This window comes from Canis lupus, chromosome 8, assembly GCF_003254725.2.
Source record: "Canis lupus dingo isolate Sandy chromosome 8, ASM325472v2, whole genome shotgun sequence".
NCBI lineage: Eukaryota > Metazoa > Chordata > Mammalia > Carnivora > Canidae > Canis > Canis lupus.
Genome location: NC_064250.1, coordinates 23919505 through 23946532, shown reverse-complemented (window position 1 = coordinate 23946532; position 27028 = coordinate 23919505). Strand labels below are relative to the sequence as shown.

General features: G+C 33.2%; 1 protein-coding gene across 3 annotated transcripts in view; it reads left to right on the top strand.

Annotated features, from left to right (window-relative positions):
* MDGA2 (MAM domain containing glycosylphosphatidylinositol anchor 2) overlaps positions 1–27028 on the top strand; it is a 791718-nt gene that overhangs the window by 721504 nt on the left and 43186 nt on the right. For all 3 annotated transcript variants that reach the window (XR_004817749.2, XR_003134750.3, XM_025442520.3), the window contains exons 11-12: positions 16104–16281; positions 20884–20904. Coding sequence is in view for 1 of the 3 variants with exons in the window: in XM_025442520.3 (XP_025298305.1) it covers positions 16104–16281; positions 20884–20904 (199 nt within the window). In the remaining 2 variants the exon portion in view is untranslated. The remainder of the gene's footprint in view (positions 1–16103; positions 16282–20883; positions 20905–27028) is intronic.

Here is a 27028-nt window from a genome sequence, read left to right as displayed (position 1 = left end):
AAGAATGATTATTTTTACTGTTATACATGGTCTTTTGGGTGGTTCTCAATGTTGATGTTTTGTTTTAACAGATGAAAGTAATAAATTAATGGTGGAGGGGATATGCCAGTAATACATGCAAATTCTTTCCTAAGGCGATATGAAATACCCTGTCACTTAATGATTTATATAACAGTTATGATCACAGAACTCAGCCCAGCCAGAGCATACATTCACTGGAGTCCTGAAATAAAATTCAAAAGCAGAATGTGAATTCTCTTAAACTGTCAAGACGCAAAATCAAAAGCTTTTTGTATGACTAACGCTCCTCCTAAAGAGAAAGCTTCATTATCTTAAATCTGTCATGTGTTGCTATGTAATTCAGTTCAACATAATTAGGCCCTCCCTAGTGTAAAAGTCCTTTATCCCTTTTCTAAGGGAATGTGAACAAAAGTGCATGTTAGTCACAAAAACTTGTAAAAACAACACATTTAATATGATAATAGGAAGTGGAGAATAGTGATTAAGATTAGGAAAGTAGCCTTGAAATTGGACAATATTGGGTTTCTGTATCATCTCTTGCTACTCACCAGCTATGTGTCCTAGGAAAGTTTATCAGTTCTTTAAGTTTCAGTTGCCTTGACTGAAGAAATAAGGATACTAACCTCATTGGATTTTTATAAAAATTAAATTAAAAATAATGTGTAGAAAATTTAGTGCAATACCTGAAAAAAGAGTCCTCAAAAAGTTGATAGCTATTATTAATTTTTTTACTCTTCTTAGTAGACAAAAATACTTTGAGTATTCCCAACAGTCATTTCAAACTTTAATTCCATAAACTGTGGAAGATTAGTCAAATGCACTTTGGAAGGATTCAGCTTTCTTGGTGCCTGGTGGTTGAATTAAAGGATATACTATACAGAAGTCACCATGTTGGCACCCGACTGGCTGGGGTCACAATGAACAGGAGGAAGCCTATCTTGGTGATTTGTGCTAAAAATACAGAAGAGAATCTTTAACCTTATTTTTTCCAATTGTTTTCTTAATTTCTACATAAAGAACGTTGTAGTTGTCAGATTTCATCCTAGAAATTTAATTATAGTATTGAAATATGAATGTAATAAAACTACATTTTTATATTTAAAAATGAATATTGTGTCATGTTCCTTAAATGAAGTTTATATTTCATTCTTAACAAAGTCACAGTTTGTGTCTTGAAAATTCATGTTTCTCATAATAGGACACTTTCCCCCAGGTAGTCATATATTAGCGTGACTATGACCAAACTGACAACTTTTCTGAGTCAGAACCACCTGTATTCAGTTCTGCTACACATAACACATTTGCTTGTTTAAGTCTAGATAAGAACTTTTATCAAACAAATTTTGTTCTATCTTTACCTTAAAATTTTTTTATAATTCTACTATAAAGAAAAACAAGTCTCATTATCAAAAATGTCCAACAATCAGGGTATTCTTTAGGTGAAATTGTTTTGATGAAATTGCAGTTACTGGAATTATACATAAATTCTACTATTTAAACCAAAAGAACTTATTTTTTACAAACTGAAGAAAGATTATTTATTTATTTATATTTTTTTAGAAAGATCATTTAATTATCACATCAATATTTATCTAAACCTGACCTTCATATATTTTATCCGTTATACATCAAGTCTTTTAAACTCTACCAAATCACACATCTAACCTATGTTATTCAATGTAGTTTACACCATCGTGATTATAATTCATAAATAAAGTTATTACTAAGTAACTCCATAAAACATAAAATAATACTTTCCTTCTTTTCCTTTTTTCTTTCTTTTTTATGAAGGCCTAGTTGACACATAATATTACACTAGTTTCAGGTGCTCAGCACAGTGTTTGGAAAACTCTATACATTATGCTATACGCATCACAGTTGTGGCTCCGCTCCCATCTGTCACTATACAGTGCGATTACAGTACCATTGACTGTATTCCCTGTGGTATACTTTTCATCCCTGTGATTTATCCATTCCAAAACTGGAGATCTGTGCCTCTCAATCCCCTTCACCTATTTTGCCCACCTATTTTTCCTTCTCACAACCACCAGTTTGTTCTCTGTATTTATGGGTCTATTTCTGTTTTGGGTTCAGAGAAAAAACATCTTTACTCATCAACCTAAGATAAATGTGTTCTGCAAAGTTTAAAAATAAAAATGTTTCCTTGAGCATTCCCTAAGCTACTAGCACTTACCTTTCAAATGCCACGTATGTTACAAAAGCTGCAAAATGTTCATGCAAGGGGTGGGAAAAGAAGAAAAACAAGACTCCCTTGAACATTCAGTCCCTTCTGTATGTCTTCTGGATATTATATTTATTCTTTCTTTCTCCTCGTTTATTTTACTTTTTGAGTTTTTATTTTTAGAAACAATAATTCTAAATATGTTAGTATGATAGGTGAAAATATAATAATAATGGATTTAAAGTTAAATGTAGAGTTATTTAGCTACCTCATCGAATAATTTGGGATTAAATTAAACAGTGACTACAATGTTTAGAACAGATAGTAGTTACTCAATAAATATTAGTCATTTAATAATATCCTCATGTAATTCTAATATATTTTAAAAGGTTACATTGGGAATGTAAAGTTAAGTCACATAAAAGATACATACTAATAGTTAAGACTGTGTAAAATGCTAGTATTTGTTTTCAACCCCTTCACTTAGTGTTTAGCTGTCACAGAAACTAAATTTTTTTCAGGGAGCTAAAAGACCTCCTTTTATTCAAAGTTGTATTCTAATATTTGTCTTATTTTTTTCTGGGACTACATTTTTAACTGTAAGTCATAAAACCCTGAATATATTTAGAACGTTTTAGGCTAGATTTTTCTTCTCTTTCTTCCATTTCTGTGGTCACTGAGCAAGAATGTTTTGTTTAGTTGTCACTGAAGACTTTGTTCTATGTGCTAATGTTGAGTTCTTATTTTTTTTAAAATCATCCTTGATTTATGTTTACAAGGTCTTTCATTTATATACTGGTGATATTTTCCAGAGACTGCCAAATCTCCATTTCACATCCCTACAGAGAGCAGTGGCTCATTCGGTAGATAAGAAAAGAAAACTTAGCAAACTGCATGAAAGACTAAAATTCACTGAGGCTGCGGACGCATTCAGTGCTGTCTTTACCTGAGAGTTGTTTTGTTCTTTTCTTTGTTTTGTAATCAGGTAACTTATGATAAGGAATGTAAATTAGGAAAACTACAGAGAATAAATTTCAAGACATTCAAAGCTAAATGCAGTAGCTTTCTAATGCTCCTTCTTGATATTAGTTTACTGTGTAAATTACAAACTTTGATTGCAAAAGGACAGTTAGGAATTTGAAATATTAACAAGTGCATTTTTAAAATTGTTGTAATCTCTCTCTCTCTTTTTTTTTTTTAATCAACTGCTCCATTATTATTTAAAGTTACAACAGAGGATGCTGAGGTTATGGTCCATGAATGTGAAGACAACCCCACAAACACGTACTAGCACAAAATTAAAAAGATGGCAAATAAGCTTTGAATCGGTTTTTTTAAAATCTAAGCAAAATGAATGTCCTTGGAAACCTAAGCTTTACATCAAATGGAGGTTGTAGTAGTGGAAGTGGGCAGGCAGAGGCGGTTGAGAGAGAAAAAGCACTGAGTTCCAAAGCCTTTATGTCAGGAATAAAAAACAGTGGAAGAAATTTCAATGCAAATACACAGAATCCCCCCACAGGAGGAATATTTTATAAGGTGAGAGAAGACCAAGAATAAGTCCTAAACATTCCTGAGAAAGGCACCTATAACCCAGGTGAGTAGAAAGGCTATGCTCACCTCTCAGTGTGGAGTCCAGGAAGTATGCAAGACCAGCCTGGAAGCTCTGGGTCCTGGCAGGGTGAGTCCTGCCATATTGTGAGTAACACAATATGCTAGAATGAGTCAGTGTTTCAGGTGCTGGAGTTTGGCTAGTCTCTTGCTTCACAGTGGCACTCAAGAAGCAGTTGGAATTTACCAAACCTCTGAAAATAGGGCAGACCGTGCTTAGACCCAAACAACCTGTGATTTGCCAAAGATGTAGCCTGAATAGAAATACTGACCCAGAGGCCAAGGCAGTTCTAAAGATATAAGCAAAGGATGCCAGCATAGGACAAGACACACCAAGTTTAATTGACTAAGTCTGAGAGAAGATCAATAGGAAACAGGAAAATCTAAGCAATAGGCATCCTCTACTACCATGCCAGGAGCACTGAAACTAGGGAATGGGCTTAATTACTTCCCCACGTAGTACCCAATACTCCAAGTGATGGAGTTTAAAATCTGGGTTTATCAAGTTCAATTTTAGAAATATAAAGAACATTCAATTTCTAGGAAAAACAAGTTATGAAATCTTCAGTTTCTCTAATTGCTAGTGAATGTAACTTTCTAATACTCCTCAATTATATGCTGTAACACTACTCTGAACCACACCCTTTGGATTCAGATTTCCCAGATATTGTATAGTAGTTAGTTGTCCCCACATCATTTAATATAATATCAAAGGAATTTAAATCATTCCTACCTACCTAAGACAGCTGTTCTTATTTTGCACGACCTTTCAATGGATTTGTGTATTTTATACAGCCACAATCATATTGTTTACATTTTGCACTCTGCTACTTTAACTTTACATTATATCTTAGACATTTTCCATGTTTCTCCATAGTCTTACAAACTATAACATTCATCATATTGGTAAACCATAATTACTGAAATCAGGCTTTCCTAAAATAAGTTATTAACCAATTATTAACTGAGATCACTATTAAGTGGCACTTATTATTTTGTTTATAGATAAATTTGAAGTTAAAGTATACATGAATACATGCATTACCTATGTTAAATTATGAGAATATATTTGAAAGTCAAAAGATTTTAGCGTCATTATGGCTGTTAACGAATTTTACCAGATAAAATTACAATGAAATACAAGGCCATCCATACTGAAAGACAGCACTGCTGTAATTCCTCAATTCTATCTCCCAACTCCACCTTTCTAATGTTCCATATTTAGAATCCATTATATGGTGGTAATTAAAATGAACTTGCCAGCATTTAGACACTAGAGTAAGTTATTTAGCAAGTTATTTAGTAAGTTATTTAGGATAGACAATATTGTTTATCCAGATACAGACTTTGCTCTGTATGGATTTCTGTCAATCTGATTGTCACCACAGTTGGGTTATTGGCATTCTTTGAATACTGATTTAAACACAGATCTCTACATGCTTTCTAAAAAGCTTTTAATATTGCAACACGATCTACACTGAGAGACAAAAGATACTATGTACTTGGCAATGACCTATCCTTTTTGTAATAATGGAAATGCAATGAAAAGCAGTAGGCTTTGCCCACATACCTCAGAGGACAACACAAAATCTTCAGTCAGTAGATAATGATGCAGTTTGTTGAAAAAGTAGTTACAAGTCAATCTGCCAAAAGCTTCAGGCTAGCTTTCAAGAAAAGCTTTGTAACTTTCTCGAAACATGATTCAATTAAGAAAAATTATACCAGCTTCCAAAGAGGAATGACACATAAAAAGTATTAAACAGCTGTATATCTAAAAAAATATATACTGTCACTTCCAAAGGCATTGATATCTTGAGCAAAGTCTGAAAAAAAAAAGGCTGTTGCAGAAATGTCTCTAATTCAGAAGATTTCATACTGAGTATGAAAAGAACAAGACTCAATTTTGTATTAATGAAGGAAGAAAGGGTATTAATTAAAAGATAAATATATACTATTATTAGTGGGAAATAGAAATAAGGTGAATATAATGCCATGTTATTTATTAACCCTTTATCCCCTAAGGAGTTAGTTATTAAAGTAATAATGCATCTTAAAAAGTCCATGTCACCCTTATTTGAGGTTATAAGACATCTGGATTTTAACCCATCAAAATGGTATCTAGTTTAGATTCTGTAGGATAATAATATATGATTTAGGGTCTATATAGTATGCCTGGGTTTTTAATATCAGCTGCTGTTTTTACCAGCAATGTACCTGGTAAACACGAATGGAAGTTTCTGATAAAATGAGTGTATCAGTATCTCTCTCTCTCTTTTTTTTAGATTTTCATTTATTTATTTGAGAGAGCACATGCATGCATGTGCTCACAAGAGGGGGGAGTGGCAGAGGGAGAGGGAGAAGCAGACTCCCTGCTGAGATCACACCCTGAGCCGATGACAGACACTTAATAAACAGCCTCCCAGGCACCCCTATCAGTATCTTTCTTATAGGTTACGTCAAAATAGATGGTATATGTCTTTCTTTTCTTTTTTTTAAGGTATTTTATTTATTTATTCATGAGAGACACAGAGAGAGAGAGGAGGCAGAGATACAGGCAGAGGCAGAAGCAGGCTCCATGCAGGGAGCTCAATGTGGGACTCCATCTCAGGACTCCAGGATCATGTATGGGCCAAAGGCAGGCACTTAACCACTGAGCTACCCAGGGATTCCCATAGGTGGTATATGTCTTATATTCAGTTAGTGTACTCTCTCTTCTCCTTTAGGTTCTTACTTACACAGTATCTTTCATTGGAGTTCTTTATCATGCTGAAAGAGGTTTATGTACAAAAAGAAAAGGAAAAGGTAGCAGCTTCCCCTCCCCCAACCACATTTCAGAGTCCATTGCAGACTTCTACTTAAAGGAGCTAATTTTATTCCTTTAAAAAAAAAAAAAAAAGTGTTTTTTTCCCTCCTGAAACCTTTTCAATAATAGCCTTTTAGCTATCTTCTGTGGTAAAAACCATAAACCACAGCTTTTAATAAAATACTTCATTGTAGGGTATTTCTAGGTTTTAAGGCCACCCCCTAATTCATTTGAAAGGAATGTATCTCCTAGGAAAAGTAAAAGTTAAGTGGAAATTTTTTTTAAAAACTTGAAGTGGTAAGAATTTTTTAACACATTACTTTCATATGAACATGAGTATGGGGTACTCTCACAGTTGGGGTGCCACTTTCTCTGAGAATTTTATGGTATTACCTCCAAATAGCCAACTAATGTTGCTTTTTTTGTTTTGTTTTGTTTTTAATGTTGCATTTTCTTTTTTTTTAATTTATTTTTTATTGGTGTTCAATTTACTAACATACAGAATAACCCCCAGTGCCCGTCACCCATTCACTCCCACCCCCCGCCCTCCTCCCCTTCTACCACCCCTAGCTCGTTTCCCAGAGTTAGCAGTCTTTACGTTCTGTCTCCCTTTCTGATATTTCCCACACATTTCTTCTCCCTTCCCTTATATTCCCTTTCACTATTATTTATATTCCCCAAATGAATGAGAACATATAATGTTTGTCCTTCTCCGACTGACTTACTTCACTCAGCATAATACCCTCCAGTTCCATCCACGTTGAAGCAAATGGTGGGTATTTGTCATTTCTAATAGCTGAGTAATATTCCATTGTATACATAAACCACATCTTCTTTATCCATTCATCTTTCGTTGGACACCAAGGCTCCTTCCACAGTTTGGCTATCGTGGCCATTGCTGCTATAAACATCGGGGTGCAGGTGTCCCGGCGTTTCATTGCATTTATCTTTGGGGTAAATCCCCAACAGTGCAATTGCTGGGTCGTAGGGCAGGTATATTTTTAACTGTTTGAGGAACCTCCACACAGTTTTCCAGAGTGGCTGCACCAGTTCACATTCCCACCAACAGTGTACGAGGGTTCCCTTTTCTCCGCATCCTCTCCAACATTTGTTGTTTCCTGCCTTGTTAATTTTCCCCATTCTCAATGGTGTGAGGTGGTATCTCATTGTGGTTTTGATTTGTATTTCCCTGATGGCAAGTGATGCAGAGCATTTTCTCATATGCATGTTGGCCATATCTATGTCTTCCTCTGTGAGATTTCTGTTCATGTCTTTTGCCCATTTCATGATTGGATTGTTTGTTTCTTTGGTGTTGAGTTTAATAAGTTCTTTATAGATCTTGGAAACTAGCCCTTTATCTGATATGTCATTTGCAAATATCTTCTCCCATTCTGTAGGTTGTCTTTGAGTTTTGTTGACTGTATCCTTTGCTGTGCAAAAGCTTCTTATCTTGATGAAGTCCCAATAGTTCATTTTTGCTTTTGTTTCTTTTGCCTTCATGGATGTATCTTGCAAGAAGTTACTATGGCCGAGTTCAAAAAGGGTGTTGCCTGTGTTCTTCTCTAGGATTTTGATGGAATCTTGTCTTACATTTAGATCTTTCATCCATTTTGAGTTTATCTTTGTGTATGGTGAAAGAGAAGTGGTCTAGTTTCATTCTTCTGCATGTGGATGTCCAATTTTCCCAGCACCATTTATTGAACCATATGATCCTCTTATTGGATGCAGAGAAAGCATTTGACAAAATACAGCATCCATTCCTGATCAAAACTCTTCAGAGTGTAGGGATAGAGGGAACATTCCTCGACATCTTAAAAGCCATCTATGAAAAGCCCACAGCAAATATCATTCTCAATGGGGAAGCACTGGGAGCCTTTCCCCTAAGATCAGAAACAAGACAGGGGATGTCCACTCTCACCACTGCTATTCAACATAGTACTGGAAGTCCTAGCCTCAGCAATCAGACAAGAAAAAGACATTAAAGGCATTCAAATTGGCAAAGAAGAAGTCAAACTCTCCCTCTTCGCCGATGACATGATACTCTACATAGAAAACCCAAAAGTCTCCACCCCAAGATTGCTAGAACTCATACAGCAATTCGGTAGCGTGGCAGTATACAAAATCAATGCCCAGAAGTCAGTGGCATTTCTATACACTAACAATGAGACTGAAGAAAGAGAAATTAAGGAGTCAATCCCATTTACAATTGCACCCAAAAGCATAAGATACCTAGGAATAAACCTAACCAAAGATGTAAAGGATCTATACCCTCAAAACTATAGAACACTTCTGAAAGAAATTGAGGAAGACACAAAGAGATGGAAAAATATTCCATGCTCATGGATTGGCAGAATTAATATTGTGAAAATGTCAATGTTACCCAGGGCAATATACACGTTTAATGCAATCCCTATCAAAATACCATGGACTTTCTTCAGAGAGTTAGAACAAATTATTTTAAGATTTGTGTGGAATCAGAAAAGACCCCGAATAGCCAGGGGAATTTTAAAAAAGAAAACCATATCTGGGGGCATCACAATGCCAGATTTCAGGTTGTACTACAAAGCTGTGGTCATCAAGACAGTGTGGTACTGGCACAAAAACAGACACATAGATCAGTGGAACAGAATAGAGAACCCAGAAGTGGACCCTGAACTTTATGGGCAACTAATATTCGATAAAGGAGGAAAGACTATCCATTGGAAGAAAGACAGTCTCTGCATTTTCTTTTGTGTATATGCAAACACTGCTTTTAGTTTCACATTTTTATGTTTTGCACAGCTCACTGAGATACAATATGAAATATTTAATTGCTTATTCCTCAACTGCTGAAGTATATACTTTCATTACAGCTTTAAAATTAAAGACTTGGAATCAAAGTTATTGCTTTTTTAATACACATATGAAGTAATGTACTCTTGAGTTTGTAATAAGTAACAACATCACTGTATCTGCCAACTAAAATTACTTGAGTAGAGCATCTCATTATAACAACAGAATACCTACAATCCTCCCTTGTGATGTACTACAAATAGTGATTTTGAACTTATATTAACATCCAAAAAAGGATACATTGAAAAAAAAAAGGATACATTGATTAAACTTGCTTGTCTTTAAATAATAGTTAAATGTTAAATTATTCTGTATAGTATATATTTTTGTGAGTTTAAACTACTTTTATCTATATGATATGATATGATAGTACTTTGCTTTTAGCTTAAAATCTAAAAGCAGTGAAAGATTACATTCTATTATTTTTTAGAACACTTGGCCTCTAGAACTAATAGGAACTTTGTAGTGTCTAGTATCAACTATGCATGACTAAAATACTTTCTGTTCAATTAGGTCTTTTGTAAATTCAGTGACTGTTGTGGTATAGGTAAGTTGGATTGCCTACTGCACCCTTTGGAGGCCAGTTAAATATACAATGCATGCTAGAATTTAACCTGACCACATCTTTATCAAACTAATGACCAGACATTGCAGGTATAAAAATTATTAAGAAATTGTTTCTGGCTTGTAATCTATACACAAAAAAATACTATAAGTATATTGTAACTAAATAAAGGCTCTGGTGAAAAAAAAATAAAGAACAATAAATTCTGGAGAAGCAAGGAAAAAGTGATAAATGAAAGAGCTATTTTCGGTGTAACCAAATTTGCAGTTGCTACTCTCTGGCTACATGACCTTAGAAGAGTTACATTAAATTCTCTCTGCCTCATTTTCCTCATTTGTAAAACAAGCTCAGTATTAGTTCCTACTTACTGGGGTTGTGCTAGATTAAGTATAAGAAGTGCAATATAGTTAATATAGTGCTTGGTACATAGTAAGAACTGATAGATATAGTGGGGTTTTTGTTTTTATTATTTTTTTAACTTGACTTAAAGGTGCAAGTTAGGCAGTAATCAATGTAGAGGTGTTAGAAGAATCTACTAGTCTCAATAAGGTGGTCTGAGCTGTGCCTCACCAAATGTTATCATCAGCATTTACATTGCCCTGTAGGGGCACCTGGGTGTCTCAGTAGGTTAAGCATCTGACTCTTGGTTTTAGCTCAGGTCATGATCTCAGGGTGATGAGGTCGAGCCCTAATGGGGCTCCCCTTTTATGAATCTGCAGGAGATTCCCTCTCCCTCTGCCTCTCTCTCTCTCAAAATAAGTAAATCATAGAGTGCCTGTATGGTTTAGTCAGTTAAGCATCTGCCCTCAGCTCAGGTCAAGATCCCAGGGTCCTGGGATCAAACCCCACTGCCAGGCTCCCTGCTCAACAGGAAATCTGCTACTCCCTCTCCCTTTGCCCTTCCCTCTGCTCATGCTTTCTCTCTCAAATAAATAAATAAATAAAATATTTTTTAAAAATTTAAAATTAAAAAAAAATCTTTAAAAAATAACTAAATTGCCTTATAAAGGGAGAGGTAGTTTTTTGAAACTATATTTCTCAATCATATTAAAGCAGAAACACTGGTGCTTAAGACTTGGAATTTTGGTGGTTTTTAACAAGATTGTCCTGTGATTCTCCTGCATGTGAGAACAACTGACACAGAGTATCAAAAAACACAGCATATAAAGCTCTGGTGACCATCAACAATCAGGACTCAGGAAAAGAAAAAGCAGCTCAGCAAGAGGAGGAGAAGTAGCCACAGATGTAGATGTAGGAAATAACCCAAGACCACACTGCCTTAGAGTCTAAGGCAATTCACTATTGCCTGTCTCTAACTTTTATTTTACAGTCCTCTCTTTGAAAAACAAAGAGAAATATTTCAGGCATACAAAAAATTAATATAATCATGGGACACCTGGGTGGCTCAGGGCTGGGTGGCTGCCTTCGGTTTAGGTTGTGATCCTGGGATCCAGGTTCAAGTCCCACATCAGGCTCCTTCGAAGAGCCTGGTATTGTTTCTCCCTCTGCCTGTGTCTCTGCCTCTCTCTCTTTCTGTGTCTCTCATGAATAAATAAACAAATCTTTAAAAAATTATATCATCATAATTTGTATATCTATCACCAATCTAAAGAAACAAACAAAAAAATCATGAAAAAGAGTGAAGTCCTTTGTTTTCTTTCACTATTGCATCTTCTTTTAGTGCTCTCCTGACCCCCTGACCAGTATTTTGAACTTAGCATTTACTATTTTCTGCATTTCTTTATACTCAATACATAGCTGTGAATCCCTCTTCAAAATGCATACTTTAAATTTAATTTTTATGATATGCCTGTCTCAAAATTAAGTTTAGTTTAATATTACTTTTGTGAAATTCGTCCACGATGATGCATATAGCTTAGATTCATTTTTTCATACTATATTTTGTAGTACTTTTTATGAAGAGTCTACAATTTTATTATTTTTATCTCTTACTGAGATTTAGATCATTCTCTGTGTTTTCCATACCATGAATATTTGTTTCCATGTGTATAAATGCAAGAGTTTATCTATTCTCATTGTAATATTTTTTTTATTGCCAAATTGCTCTTCAGTACTCATCAAGACTATATTTTTAGAAGTCAATTTCCCACGGATGTCTTGCTTTTTTTTTGCATATCATGTGTGCAGAAGCACTGTCTTTTGATTCCATCCTACTTTTGACGGTCATTTGTATAGCAAGCATCCTTGGAAAACAGAGATATTATCTCCCTCTGGAGCAGAGGAAGGTCTGTTTAATGTCCAGTATAATAAATATAATGTTTCCTTTTTGGTAATGGCTGAGCAGATTTTGTTACTGTCAGTAATAAAATACTGAGGTTTATTTTTTTTTAAGTTTTTATTTAAATTCTAGTTAGTTAACATACAGCGTAATACTAGTTTCAGGTATATGATATAGTGATTCCACACTTTGATACAACACCCAATGCTCATCACAAGTGCCCTCCTTAAACCCATCCAACTAGTTAACACCCCCCCCCCAACAGGTAGCCATCAGTTTGCTGGTAGGCATCAGTTTGTTCTCTATATTAGGAGTCTATTTCTTGGTTTGAAGCTAGAGAGTATTATGCTAGGCGAAGTAAGTCAGTAAGAGAAAGACAAATACCATATAATATCTCTCATATATGGAATTTAAGAAACAAAACAAACAAGCAAAAGGGGAAAAAGAGAGAGAGGGACACTAAGCTCAGTCCCTCAGATGTGATACAAACCAAAGGCATGTGCAAAATCCACCTGGGTCCTTCTTCATCCTGAGACTCTGGAGACAAGGGAAACAATGTGAAGGTACAGCCTATGCTATATGGTATGTCCTGAGTCTTTCCCTTTGACCCAGTTGTCTCTAGTCTTCTGCTTGTATCTGTAATACGGTTGCAGGCTAACTTCTTAGCTTCTTAAGTGGAGTCAAATCTTAACCCATCCTTCCACTCCTCTCACCCTCTCTGTTCTTGACATGTATAAAAATTCTCATTGTTTTATATCTACACAAAACTTTAATATTATTATTTTATAAGTTTTTGTTTATCTGATAGTGGGAAATGGTGTTATGATTTTAATTTTCATTTTCTTGATACATGGTGATACTGAGCCTTTTCTTTAATTAGTTATTTGGATTTCTGCATCTATGAAATACCTGTTCTTATTAGTGTGAAATCAAAACCCAAGGTCAAGGGATCATCTCCACTTTAATCTGTGACACCAAAGCGTTTTATAGTGAAAGTAAAAGTGAACCATATTGCTGATGTGCTTAGGAGCATATCAAAACCAAAAGTATATCTCTTCTAAAGGAATATAACTATGTCTTACGTGGTAAAGACCCCTCCCCAGACTAAAAATCATGGTATTTTTGGTCACATGATCAACACATAGTTAATTAAACAAGAAAACAGAGAAGTGCCAAGAACAAAGATACTATAGACTTCACATATAAAAATATTATAAAGCAACTATACCTATACTTACACTACTTCTATGAATAAAAGAAAACTGAAGATGTATGCAAATAAAATAAAATTATGAAGTGGCTCAATACATTTTTTTAAAGATTTTATCCATTTTTTTCATGAGACACACACACACACACACACACACACACACACAGAGGCAGAGACACAGGCAGAGGGAGAAGCAGGCTCCATGCAGGGAGCCTGATATGGGACTCCATCACGGGACTCCAGGATCACACCATGGGCCGAAGGCAGGCACCAAACCACTGAACCACTCAGGAATCCCCAGGCTCAATACATTTTTTTAAAGACTTCATTTCCTTAGAGTAGTTGTAGGTTCATAGTAATACTGAGCAGAAAGTACAATGATTTCCCATAAACCCCCAGCTCCGGCACATGCATGGCCTCCACAAGTAACAACATTCCTAAACAAAGTGATCCATTTGTTACAATTGATGAACCTGCACTGATCCATCATTGTCAGCCAAAGTCCATAATTTACATTAGGGTTCACTCTTGGTGTTGTACATCCTGTGGGTTTATAATAACATGTATCCACCATTGTATCATCCTACAGAGTAGTTTCACTGTTCCAAAAGTCTCTGTGCTCAGCTTATGTATTTCTCCCTCCCCCCAACTCCTGGCAACCAATGATCTTTTTACTATCTCCAAAGTTTTACCTTTTTTGGAATGTCATATAGTTGGAATCATAGAGTATATAGCTTTTTCAGGCTGGTTTCTTTCACTTAGTGTATGCATTTAAGTTTCCTCTATTTCTTTTCGTGTTTTAATAGTTCATTTCTTTTTGGCACAGGTTTATTTGACCCATTGTCCTGTTTACTTGTCCATTCATCCACTAAAGGACAACTTGGTAGCTTTCAGGTTTTGCCCATTATGAATAAAGCTGCTATAGACATCCATTCACGGGCAGATTTTTGTGTCAACATAAGTTGTCAGGCCCCTTGAGTAAATACCAAGGGACACAGTTGCTTGAGTAGATGATAGTGATGTATTTAGTTTTGTAAATAAAAACAAACAAACAAAAAAAAAACAGCTTATCCTCCAAATTGGCTATACCATTTTGTATTTGCATTGGCAATGAATGAAAGAAACTTTTGCTCCACAACCTCAACATTTGGTATTGCCAGTGTTCTGGATTTTAACTATTTTAATAGATATGCAGTGACATCTTGTTGTTTTAAATGCATTTTTATGATGACATACAAGTGGAGCATCTTTCTGTCAAGTTCCATGGTTCATTTTTTAACTGGGTTCTTTGTTCTCTTATTGTTGAATTTTGAGAGATCTTTATATATTCTGGATGTGCCTTTTGCAAATATATTCTCCCAATCTGTGCTTCTCTTTCAATTGTCTTGAAATTTTTAATTCAAAGAAGTCCAGCTTATCAGTTATTTCTTTCATGGGTTATACTTTTGATATTGTATCTAAAAAGTCATTGCCAAGCCCCCAGTCATCTAGCTTTCCTTTTATGTTATCTTCTGGTAGTTTTGTAGTCTTATGTTCTACATGTAGGTCTGTGATCATTTCCAGTTAAGTGTCATGAGAAGTATAAAATTTGTATGTAGATTCAACATTTTCCATGTGGATGCATAGTATTTCATTGCAGTTTGCTGGAAATACTATTTTTGTTCCACTGTATTATCTTTTTTCATTTGTCAAAGATCAGTTGACTATAAAGAAGATATAAAGGTATATATACAATGGAATATTATTCAGCTATAAAAAAGAATGAACTCTTGCCATTTATAATGACATGGATGGAGATAAAGAATATTATGCTAAGCAAAATAAGTCAGTTAAAGAAAGACAAATACCCTATGATCTCATTCATATGGATTTTAAGAGCCAAAACAAATGAGCAAAGGGGTAAAAGAGAGAGGCAAACCAAGAAACAGACTCTTAAGTGTAGAGAACAAACTGATGGTTACCATGAAGAGGTGGGTGGGAGGATGGGTTAAATAGGCAGTGGGATAAAGGAGCACACTTCCTGTGATGAACACTGAGTAATGTATGGAAATGTTGAATTGCTATATTGTACATTTGTAACTAATATTACACTGTATGTTAACAAACCAGAATTTAAATAAAAACTTAAAAAAAAAAAGAATATCTGGGTGGCTCAGTGGTTGAGCATCTGCTTTTGGCTCAGGTTGTGATCCCGTGTTCCTGAGATTAAGTTCCATCGCCTGCTTCTCCCTTTGCCTATGTCTCTGCTTTTCTCTCTGTGTCCCTCATGAATAAATAAATAAAATCTTTAAAAAGTAAAAAAGTAGTTAAGCTTCTATCTTCACACAGAAAATTGAGACTGCAGTTCAAACTATTTTTTTAAAGAAACTATTGTTTTGTCCTCTATTAATATTAAATATTAATTAAATCTGTTTAAGCCAGCCAAACAAGTCTGTGATAATTTAATAATTATCTGCAACCATCTATAAAATTTGTTTGCTTATTTTAGAAACTTGAACTTTGATAAAATGTATTCATATAATACAATATCACTTTGTTACTGAATAAAATGTCAGAATGCTTTTTTGCCCATTTTGTTAGAAAACAGAAAGTATCACTGAAGAAAATATTGGGAATATTATCACATAATTCCTTTGATTTCAGGCTGGACAGCAGCGTTGGTGGGAACAAGAGATTAAAATAAATGGAAATATTCAAAAAGGAGAACTAATTACATATAACTTGACTGAGCTGATTAAACCAGAAGCCTATGAAGTCCGACTAACTCCTCTCACCAAATTTGGTGAAGGAGATTCAACAATTCGCGTTATTAAATACAGTGGTAAGTAGTCTTTTATTTTAAAGTATTTATTTGGATATTAAATGATCTGAAATATGTGCACTGCAATTATTTAATAAAGTTAGATAAAAGCTAAAATTCAAATTTAGCATAATGATCTTCTGGATCATCAGCCAAGACCAAAAAAAAAAAAAAAAAAAAAAAAAAACCCAAAACAAACCCAGGAAACTTAATCATCGTCAATTGTAATATTTGCTGTAAATGTAAGATGTTTTAGTTAACATTGAATCTATGTCATAATGTCAACAATAAGTTGACATAAATTATGATACAGTAATTCTGCATTTCTTTTTTAAATTCTTGATGTCTTTAAAATTTATATGATTAAGAAGTTAGCAAATGTTATCAAAGCTTATTTTTTAATTGATAGACTTGATGTTCTTTTTTTTCTTTTTTTATTTAATTTAATTTAATTTAATTTTATTTTATTTTTTAATAAATTTATTTTTTATTGGTGTTCAATTTACCAACATACAGAATAACATCCAGTGCTCATCCCGTCAAGTGCCCCCCTCAGTGCCCGTCACCCATTCACCCCCACCCCCCGCCTTCCTCCCCTTCCACCACCCCTACGACAAATACCCACCATTTGCTTCAACGTGGTTGGAACTGGAGGGTATTATGCTGAGTGAAGTAAGTCAATCGGAGAAGGACAAACATTATATGTTCTCATTCATTTGGGGAATATAAATAATAGTGAAAGGTAATATAAGGGAAGGGAGAAGAAATGTGTGGGAAATATCAGATAGACTTGATGTTCTGAAACAGTTTTAGATTTACAAAAAATTGAGCAGCAAGTAGGAAGAGCTTCCATATATGTCCTTTCCCCTCAACACAGTTTCCCATATTATTAACATCTTTCTTTAGCAAAATTTCATGTAAAATATTGAATCTGAATACAAACGTTATGCATTTTATGATATTTACCTGAAAATTGATCACAGACCAAATTACAAAACATGAAACTACAAAACTACTAGAAGATAAGGAATATTGACATATTGTTATTAAAACAACTAGTTTACATTAGTGTTTATTACTGTGTTGTACAGTTATATGAATTGTGATAATTTGATAATATTACTTATTCACCACTACAGTAACATACAGAATAGTTTCATTGCCCTAAAAGTCCCCTGCTCCACTTATCCATTCCTATCTCCTCCAACCCTGACAACCATTGATCTTTTTATTTCTATAGTTTTGCTATTTCTAGAATATTGTACAGTTGGAATAATTCAACATATAGCTTTTTCAAACTAACTTACTTAATTTAGCAATATGCCTTTAAGGTTTTTCCACATCTGAGGCTTAATGGTGCGTTTTGTTTTTTTTTTTATTCTTTGATATCCTATTGCATGGATGTACTGCAACCTGTTGAAGTACACCTTAGTTTATTTTTTTCATCATTTTTTCTTTTGGATTGCTAATGTAAAAAATATCCAAATGTATGTGGGTGTGTTTGTGTGAATGTTAGTGAAAAAGATTAATATTTTATCAATTGAAATTTATGTAACTTTTTAGTTGAAATTTACGATATTCAGGAACTACTTCTAGAATTGTCAATATATTTTTCAGGTTGAATGGATCACTGGCAAAATATTTCATATTTATTTAATTACTTTAGTAAAATATTATTCTCTTTATCATGCATTACTAGGGCTTGAATTTAAAAAAATAATAGAATGTAGTTTTTGCGGTTGGAGTTCTCCAGTTTAGCATTAAGCCTGATTTTCCTACTTAAGAGGGAAACTGAATACTATAAAATAAAAAATACAGTGAAATATCAAAATCTCATTGCGGTCATTTTTCATATGAAATCATTTTTTCACTCTCTTCTCATCAATTAAATATATTCAATTTTCATTAACAAGAAAGTATACAATGTAGCATAGAATATCAATAGGAAATTATGGATGTAAAAGCATCAGAATAACTTTTTCTTGAATATGGTCCTTTAAAAATATACATTTTTAAAAACATTAGAATCACTGCACATCTTTTCTTGAAAGTGGTTCTGTAAAAATATCTTTTTTAATAATATAAATATTAATATTCAATAGCAATAAATAAAATTTAATGCAATGACAATTGTTATTCTGTAATTACTTCCATGATTCTATTGGGCACACAATTAGATAGCATCTCAATATATTTATTCTAAAGTTTTGGTTTTGTGTTTTATAAAATATGAATTATTATCTCCTTTTATCTAAGTTTTATGCTACCTGTCCCTAAGTTATATAGCTGTAGACAATTCAATATGAAGGAGCATTAGAAACAATGCACTAATATCCATTCATTTAAAAAAGGAGATATTAGGACCCAGAAAGTTTCAGTATCCTTCTGAGTTAAACAACTATGAAATGACTAACTCTGAAAAGAACTAAGGCTAGTTCACCATATCATGGCAGAGCATCCATGTTCCTTTGCTAAGTTTAGAAATTATATGACTTTTCTTAAAGAGAAATAGAGAAAAAATCTTTATAAGCTCAGTAGTTTTATTGAAAACTCTGAGGCAACAGAGTAAAATGAAAAATAATTATGGAAAATAGATGTTATGATAATTTCAACTTTAGCTTTATTCTTAGGCATACTTACTGAAATCTTAAATATTTTATTTTATTTCTAAAGATTTATTATTTATTTATTCATAAGAGACAGAGAGAGACAGAGAGAGAGGGAGAGGCAGAGACATAGGCAGAGAGAGAAGCAGGCTCCATGCAGGGAGCCCAATCCCAGGACTCCAGGATCACGCCCTGTTCCGAAGGTAAGTGCTCAACCACTGAGCCACCCAGGTGTCCCATATCTTAAATATTTTAGTTAAATTTTCTTTTTTATAATATAGATTTAGGTAAAGTTTATGTAAATGGTATCTAAATGTTTACAAAAAATACACACAAAACTTCATTTAATAAAAGGAAAAATGGGGATCCCAGGGTGGCTCAGTGGTTTAGTGCCTGCCTTCAGCCCAGGGTATAATCCTGGGGTCCTGGGATCGAGTCCCCACATCAGGCTCCCTGCATGGAGCCTGCTTCTCTCTCTGCCAGTGTCTCTGCCTCTCTCTGTGTGTGTGTGTGTCTCTCATGAAAAAATAAATAAAATCTTAAAAAAAAGAAAAAGGAAAAATGGGATCACTACAATATTTAGAATTTAGAACAGCAGATTTTCACAAGGTTAAATCTAATTATAGTGAATTTGATGACTAGTTATATTGTAGCAGAAGACTCAAGTAAAACTTAGTATGGACAGAGATTAACTGTTAGGTATGACATTCTTTTTTAGAACTAAGTCATAATTCAAAGATGCTTACTTCTTTGTGAGGTAATACATAGTCAATTTTATAATTTCATATGATTTTGATTATGAAATTATTTTCATTTTTACTAATTAATTTTCAAATTATAATATATTGATATCTTGCAAGAAAAAGAATTATTATTTTTTCTCCACTTCAATGGAACTTATAATATATAGTCCCTTTCTATTTACCTATTCATAATTTACAATAGGGAAACAGAATCAGGAAAAAAAATAGTAGATATAGTCTATCTTTCATACAAAATACTAAAAACATTTGATTGAGAAACTAACTCACTTCGTTAAAATTGGTTTCAATGTAATGATGTGACAATTATTATGAACATGCTTTGTACATGTGTATGCATTTTTTACCATCTACCATACTTTACTTGTAACATCCAAGTTTAACTAAAGTGGTTAATGGTAAACAGTAGGAATTAACAACAGACCAGAGAAACTTCTGCAAGTTAGATTAACCGCCTATTGCAATCTTGGGCGACTACAGCAATGCTTTACTTCATCCGGAATGAAATTTTCTCTCAAAGTGCGCAATAACTAATCAATATACACAGTTACCATTTTGTCCGTTAGATTAGATATATTTTGTAGTTGTTTCAGTAAAATGTGAAGTATTCATTCTGTTTCAGGTAGAAATCAATTGTCACTTGTAAATACGATTTGTTTTTTAGATAAATATGTCTCTGGTGCATAAAAAAATGTATTGCTGTTTATTTAATAACGATTTGTGTGTGTGTATGTGTGTGTGCGTGTGTGTTAATGTAATTAAAGCAGCACTAGTGCATATAATAATATGATATAAGGATTAGGATATAAGGATTGCTTTATTTTCATATACACCATGTTATTTTCACCAGAAGTAGATAATAGCAAAAAAACTTAGGTGTAATCTCTGTTGGATGATTGCTTTCAGTGTTAAAACATCTAGATTATAGGTTGGCCTACTGTCAGTTTGAGTTTTGATTTCTGGGGGGCTTTGCACTAGTTAAGATATAAAAGATCAGCAACTCCATTCGTTGGAAAATGAACAAATCCTACATGCTATTTAGCATTGATCTTTTGGTATTTTGAGACTGTTATTGCTGAACTCCAAAGTAGATTCTATTCAATCCTCTAGAACAGAATGGATTGCAGACATATTTCTCCATGGTCACAGTGGGGAAGATCATTAAGTTTTGATAAGGATCTATGAGACACTGATTAGACTTTTATTTATAAGAGACATTCAAACCATGCTAACATTATTTTTTGCTTTTCTTGTAGCTCCTGTTAATCCTCATTTGAGTAAGTATATTTTCATTTTAATAATGGTACAGCATTTCACAGTTAAGAAAAATAGAAAACTAATAGGCGTACTAAGATTATTTAGCAACTGTTCATATGTGGTTTTAAATGGAATAGCTTAGAAGCAGTAAAACTGGCATTAAATATGAATTGTGAATTTATACATTTTGATGAGTATGGGTACAAAGACAAACTATTTAATGTTGATCATTGGTTTTTTTAAGTTTTCCTAAGTATGGAGCCATTTCCTCCAACTTAACATTTGTTATTTAACTCTGGGATTATGTTTTTCTTTTGTGGCAATAAATATGTTTATGCTACTATTATGTGTTTCTTTAATATTCTTTTTAAACTTCTATATTCCAGTTACAAAAGACTATAGTTACTTAGAAAGTTGGCATGGTTTAATCAAGATTTTTCCTAGATCACTAGTCTATATCCTCATTTTTAGTGAAGAAAATGTACAGGTCTTTTTTTCTCATTTCACTGTGTTTCCTTTTCTACAATGGCCTTTCACTGATTATATAACCCAAGACCAAACTACATAACCTGTTGCTACCTTATTTTCTAGCAAAGATACATTTTTAAGTGCATTTCTGCATATCCAAATTATAATACTGAATACCTTTATAGATCTTTAACATTTTCATATTGCTTTCTTGCACAATCCATTTTATTCTCACCAGTTACCCTTTAATATGGATAGCCTCAACCCTTTGAGGTTTCACTTATAACGTTTAGCACAAGTGCTTCTTTCTTCACTAGGTATTTTCTCCATTTGATTTCCTATAACAGCTTGTACTCATATGTGATAAGCTATTTTTTATTTTGTCAAATTTTATAATAAGTTATAAAATACTGAAGAGCTGGACATATTTCTAATGTCTCCTACATCTCACTGTCTTTTGGTCTATCACAGCTGCTTATTGTTAGCAGGTGTTCAATGATCATTTGTTAAAAGAACAAATACACAACAGCTTTAAGATGAATTAATTGCACAAATCAGATTCTCCCTGGCTTCTACCCAGGGTACTATGCTACTTAATTATTATAGTGATTATAAGTCTTTTGAACCTACATTCTGACTATAATTTCAGTAGAAATGTTTAAAAAGAAATGTCACAGGAAGATTAAAACCTGATGCAGAAAAAAGTTAACAAAAATTTCAATTCAAGAAGAATTTTTGAGTAGTTTCAACCTACTGGGAAAATGCATATATAAAGAAATAATAGAGATATTGTTTGCTAACAGATGACTTCCATATAATGTAAAAAGTACTATTAATTTAATGGCAAGTGAAGTTTTATAGAAGACATGCTATTTGAACTGGGTCCTGAAAGTTGAGTAGAGGTCCCTTAGGTGAAGAAGGTGAGGAGGGGCACACCTGTCATCGAAAGGAAGGTCATGTTCCCATAATAACTGAACAAAGCTCAGTGTGTCTAGAGTATGATATTCAAACATTACAGAAGCCAGAAATGCACCCTGAAGCTGAACAACATTAATTAGAATTTGAGCGCTTGTTTTAAATGCTGTATATTTTAGGTCATAGTTACTGACTCCTCCAGCAAGGTTATTATTATTTTTTTTTTTGATAATCAAGCAATGAATTGGATTTTCTATTTTTAAAAATATTTCTATTATAACCATCTATTCTAAAGCTTTCCATTGACTGTACCTTTTAAATTTTTTTACGGGGATCCCTATGTGGCGCAGTGGTTTGGCGCCTGCCTTTGGCCCAGGGCGCGATCCTGGAGACCCGGGATTGAATCCCACGTCAGGCTCTCGGTGCATGGAGCCTGCTTCTCCCTCTGCCTGTGTCTCTGCCTCTCTCTCTCTCTCTGTGACTATCATAAATAAATTTTAAAAAAAAGTTAAAAAAATAAAAATAAATAAATAAATTTTTTACTAAGTGCTCAATATGGTAATAAAAGATTAGAATTGTTTAGAATAAAGACTTTTTAGTAAACATTATACAATGATTTTTCTATTATCGAGAGTAATTATTTTTATATTATTGACAATCACATACATTTCTCCCTTATTAATTGATTTCTTTAACCCTCTTAAAGAACCCTCCAGGTCCCAAAGACATAAAAAAAAAGTGTTATCAAGCAAATTCATCATTATACATTCAAGCTCTTAATAAATTAGCCAGACTTTATTCTATAAGAGGAAATAGGCCAACATGTAGAAGAAGGTCATCTTTTCTTTTAGATTTCTCCATGGAAACTTAAATTTTCTTTCCCTCAGTTAGACTACATTTGCCTGAAATCTTCTTAAGTGCTATTATGTCTTAAATTTTGTCATTGATTTTCAAAGCATAAAATTAACACTTTTTGCATACACTTCTCTAAGAAGTGTTGACCAATTCATACAGTTATATAACAATCACCACAAAGTTCCTTCATCTCTAACATTTTTGTTATTGCTTCCTTGTAGTTAAACCTTTTTGTATCCAGCCTCAGGCAAACTTGTTTTTAATTTCTATATTTTTGCTGTAATAGTTCAATTAGTTATAATATACTTAGTATTTATCCTGCACATTTCATTAAAACATACTTTCCCAGTAATGATATTAATGAAGTTGAAGAGAAAGTGAAAATTAAGGAGTTCAGAAAAAAAGTCAATGGTGAAAAAATGATATTAAAAGCATTAAGTACTTCTGATAGGATTCTAAGTGATTTCTTAAAATGAAGAAAATTCTGCCAAATCTTATGTTATTTATAATTATGTGTAATGAATTCTTATAATACCATTTAGTAATACTTCTTCTATAAAAGATTATTGTCTTGATAATAAAGTTCAAAAGTCATTTGAATATATGTTGGCTTAATTGTAAGTTATGGTTTACCTGAAACATCTTGATAGAAAAAATGTAGGACTATATTGGAATATATACTCTAATACAATACATGTGATATGAGACACATATTTTCAACAAATCAAACTAATCTTAAATCCTCTTTTGCATTTTAACAACTTATATAGTCTTTAAGTGAATTTACTTATCCTAAGTATCTACTTCCAATATATCTATAGAGAGTAAATCCATGAAATTTTGTCATAGTATGATTCCTCATTAGACTCAAAATACTTTTTTAAATTTAAAAGAGGAAAGCCTTTTATTTGTGTTTTTTTAAAAAAACTCTTTTGATTGAAATTTTAAACTGAAAAAAAGATGATTTGTTGTCAATAGAACCATATTCTACAGGCTCCAGTAAGCACCAGCAGTGTTAGTTGTCCTCATACATTGCTGATTTCCTCAGGAAGGGTACCCTTGGACAAAAGCTGAAGGTTAGTCTGTGATTGGACTATGTTAATTGACAAGAAAACAGAAAAATATTGAATCAGATTGAAATGAATTCTGAGATCTTTCAAGTATCGCAACAATGGAGTTGAAATTTTCTACTGTAAAGTAGAAAGTAGTTTTAAGTTTTTTGAAAATTGTATTTGATCTGATTTAGGTTCTGAAGTCTGTCAAATTGCTAAAATTCAGAACTTCGGAAAAGTTTTTTGGACTTCTGTTTTGTATTAGAGATTATAAGTACAAGAAGGTATATGTATATATGCAAGATATATAAAATATAAACATGTATAATATAATAATAATGCTTATGCATGACAATCTCACTATCTCTAGAAAAAAACTTAAAACTGAGAAGAAAGTTTGCCATAATAGCCCACTCTAAGATATAATCCAAAGTTAGAACTAATAAACAAATTAAGAAAAATGAAGTGACAAAATCAACATACAAAAAACAGTGACACTTCTGTACATTCACGATTACCCATCTGAAAAGGAAATTAAGAAAAAAATCCCATTCAAAATAACAACAAAGATAATAAAATACTTAGGAATAAACTTAACCAAAGAAGTGAAAGACTTCTACACCAAAATTATGACATTGTTGAAGGAAATTAGAGAAGACAGGTAAACAGACCCCCCAGGTTCATGAGTTAGAAGAATTAATAATATTAGAATACCCATACTTCCTCAATCTATGGATTCAGTGCAATCCCTAATGTCCCTATTCATGATGTTATTTACATAAATAGAAAAAATAGTCTTAAAATTCATACAGAACCATAAAAGGTCCCAAATACCTAATGTGATGTAAAAATAAAGCTGGAGGCATCACACTTCCTGATTTTAAAATATATCACAAATCTATAGTAATCAAAGGAGCATGGTACTGGCATAAAAACTGTCATTTAGACCAGTAGAACAAAATGGAGAGCTCACAAATAAATTCATGAATTTATAGTCAACTGATTTTTTATAAGAATACCAAGAACACACAACGGGAAAGGGGCAGTCTCTTTAATAAACCATTGCACATTGTTGGCGAGATTGTAAATTGCTACAGCCATTATAGAAAACAGTATGGAGATTCTTCAAAAATTAAAGATAGAATTACCAAACAATCCAGTGATCTTACTTCTAGGTAAATATCCAAAGGAAATAAAATCTCAATCTTTTTTTCTTAAAGATTTTATTTATTCATGAGACAGAGAGAGAGAGAGAGAGAGAGAGAAAGGCAGAGACACAGGCAGAGGGAGAAGCAGGCTCCATGCAGGGAGCCTGACGTGGGACTCGATCCTGCGTCTCCAGGATCAGGCCCTGGGCAGAAGGCTGCGCTAAACCGCTGAGCCACCCGGAATGCCCTAAAATCTCAATCTTGAAATACCAGTAATGTCAAGTTCATTACAGCATTATTCACAATAGCCAGGATATAGAAATAATCTAAACATCCATCAGTGGATTCATGGATAAAGAAAATGGAGAATGTTAGCTTTTAAAATGCTTATCCTGCCATTTGAGACAACATGGATGAATTTGGTTTATTATGCTACATGAAATAAGCCAGACACAGGTGGACAGATGCTGCATGATCTCATTTGCATGACATCTAAAATAGTCAAACTCAGAAGCAGAGTGTAGAATGACAGCTGCCAGGAGGGAGAAATGGGAAAATGTTGGCTGACAGGTATATATATATATATACTTTGAGTTATGTTAGAGGAGTGAGTTCTGGAGATCTCATGTACAGCATGGTGACTATGCTTAACAATACTGCAGTGTATACTTGAAATTTGCTAATAGAGTATATTTTAAGCATTCTTACCACCAAAAGAAAGAAGAAAAAAAGTGGAAAGAAAGAAAGAAAAAGAAAGAAAGAAAGAAAGAAAGAAAGAAAGAAAGAAAGAAAGAAAGAAAGAAAGATAGCTGTGTGATATGTGAAGTGATATTAATTTGCTTCATTGTGGTAATCATTTCAAAATGTGTATGAAAATATCAAATTATAGATCTTAAATATATATAATTTTTGTTTATCAATTACATTTCGGTAAACTTGAAAAAATAAAGAAATAAGATAGGTCAGTGCGAGAGGGAGTCGTTGGGCTAGAGGACTCTTGGGCATCAGGCTGCTTATACCCATGTTTTATTCTTTCTTTGCTATATTGAGAAGAATTGGGCTAAATAAAGCACAGTTTTGGAGACTGTGTAATACAGAATATTTCAAATATATTTCTTTATTTCCATGTAGCTTCTGAAACTACCAAGAGCAGTTAGAAAATCAGCAAAAAATTCAAGATCAAGTCAGTCTTCAGTTGCTTATCTTTGTGAGAATCCTAAACTGTATTACTTTCTTATTTTATGAGATCTTTTAATATTTAACATTACATAGACTTTTGATAAGTTTTTACAGACTGATGTATTTTCATTATCTATCAAGATAGCCCTTATTTCAATAAAATTTTTAGTGAATAGCCTTTTGCATAATTACCCTACATGTAATGACAGGATAATCATAAGATTATTATGGTTTAAAATGGGAGTTTTTTCCACTTTTATCTTCTACTTTTTATAAAATCTTTCCAGTAATAGGTTTCTTCACTGTAAAGATGAATGTCTACAGAAGTAATGAAGAACTATTAGGATTACTTATCTTTGTCGAATGTGAATTACTGGAGTTTTAAGTCTTCTTCACATTTATTGTAAACAATTTGCTCCATCTGTAAAATAACAGAATTATGAAAAATTTTAGATATATCTAAAATTATAAACATATCGTAGGTTCTCATAAGCTGTATTGTTGCTTAATTTTAATATGAGAGACTT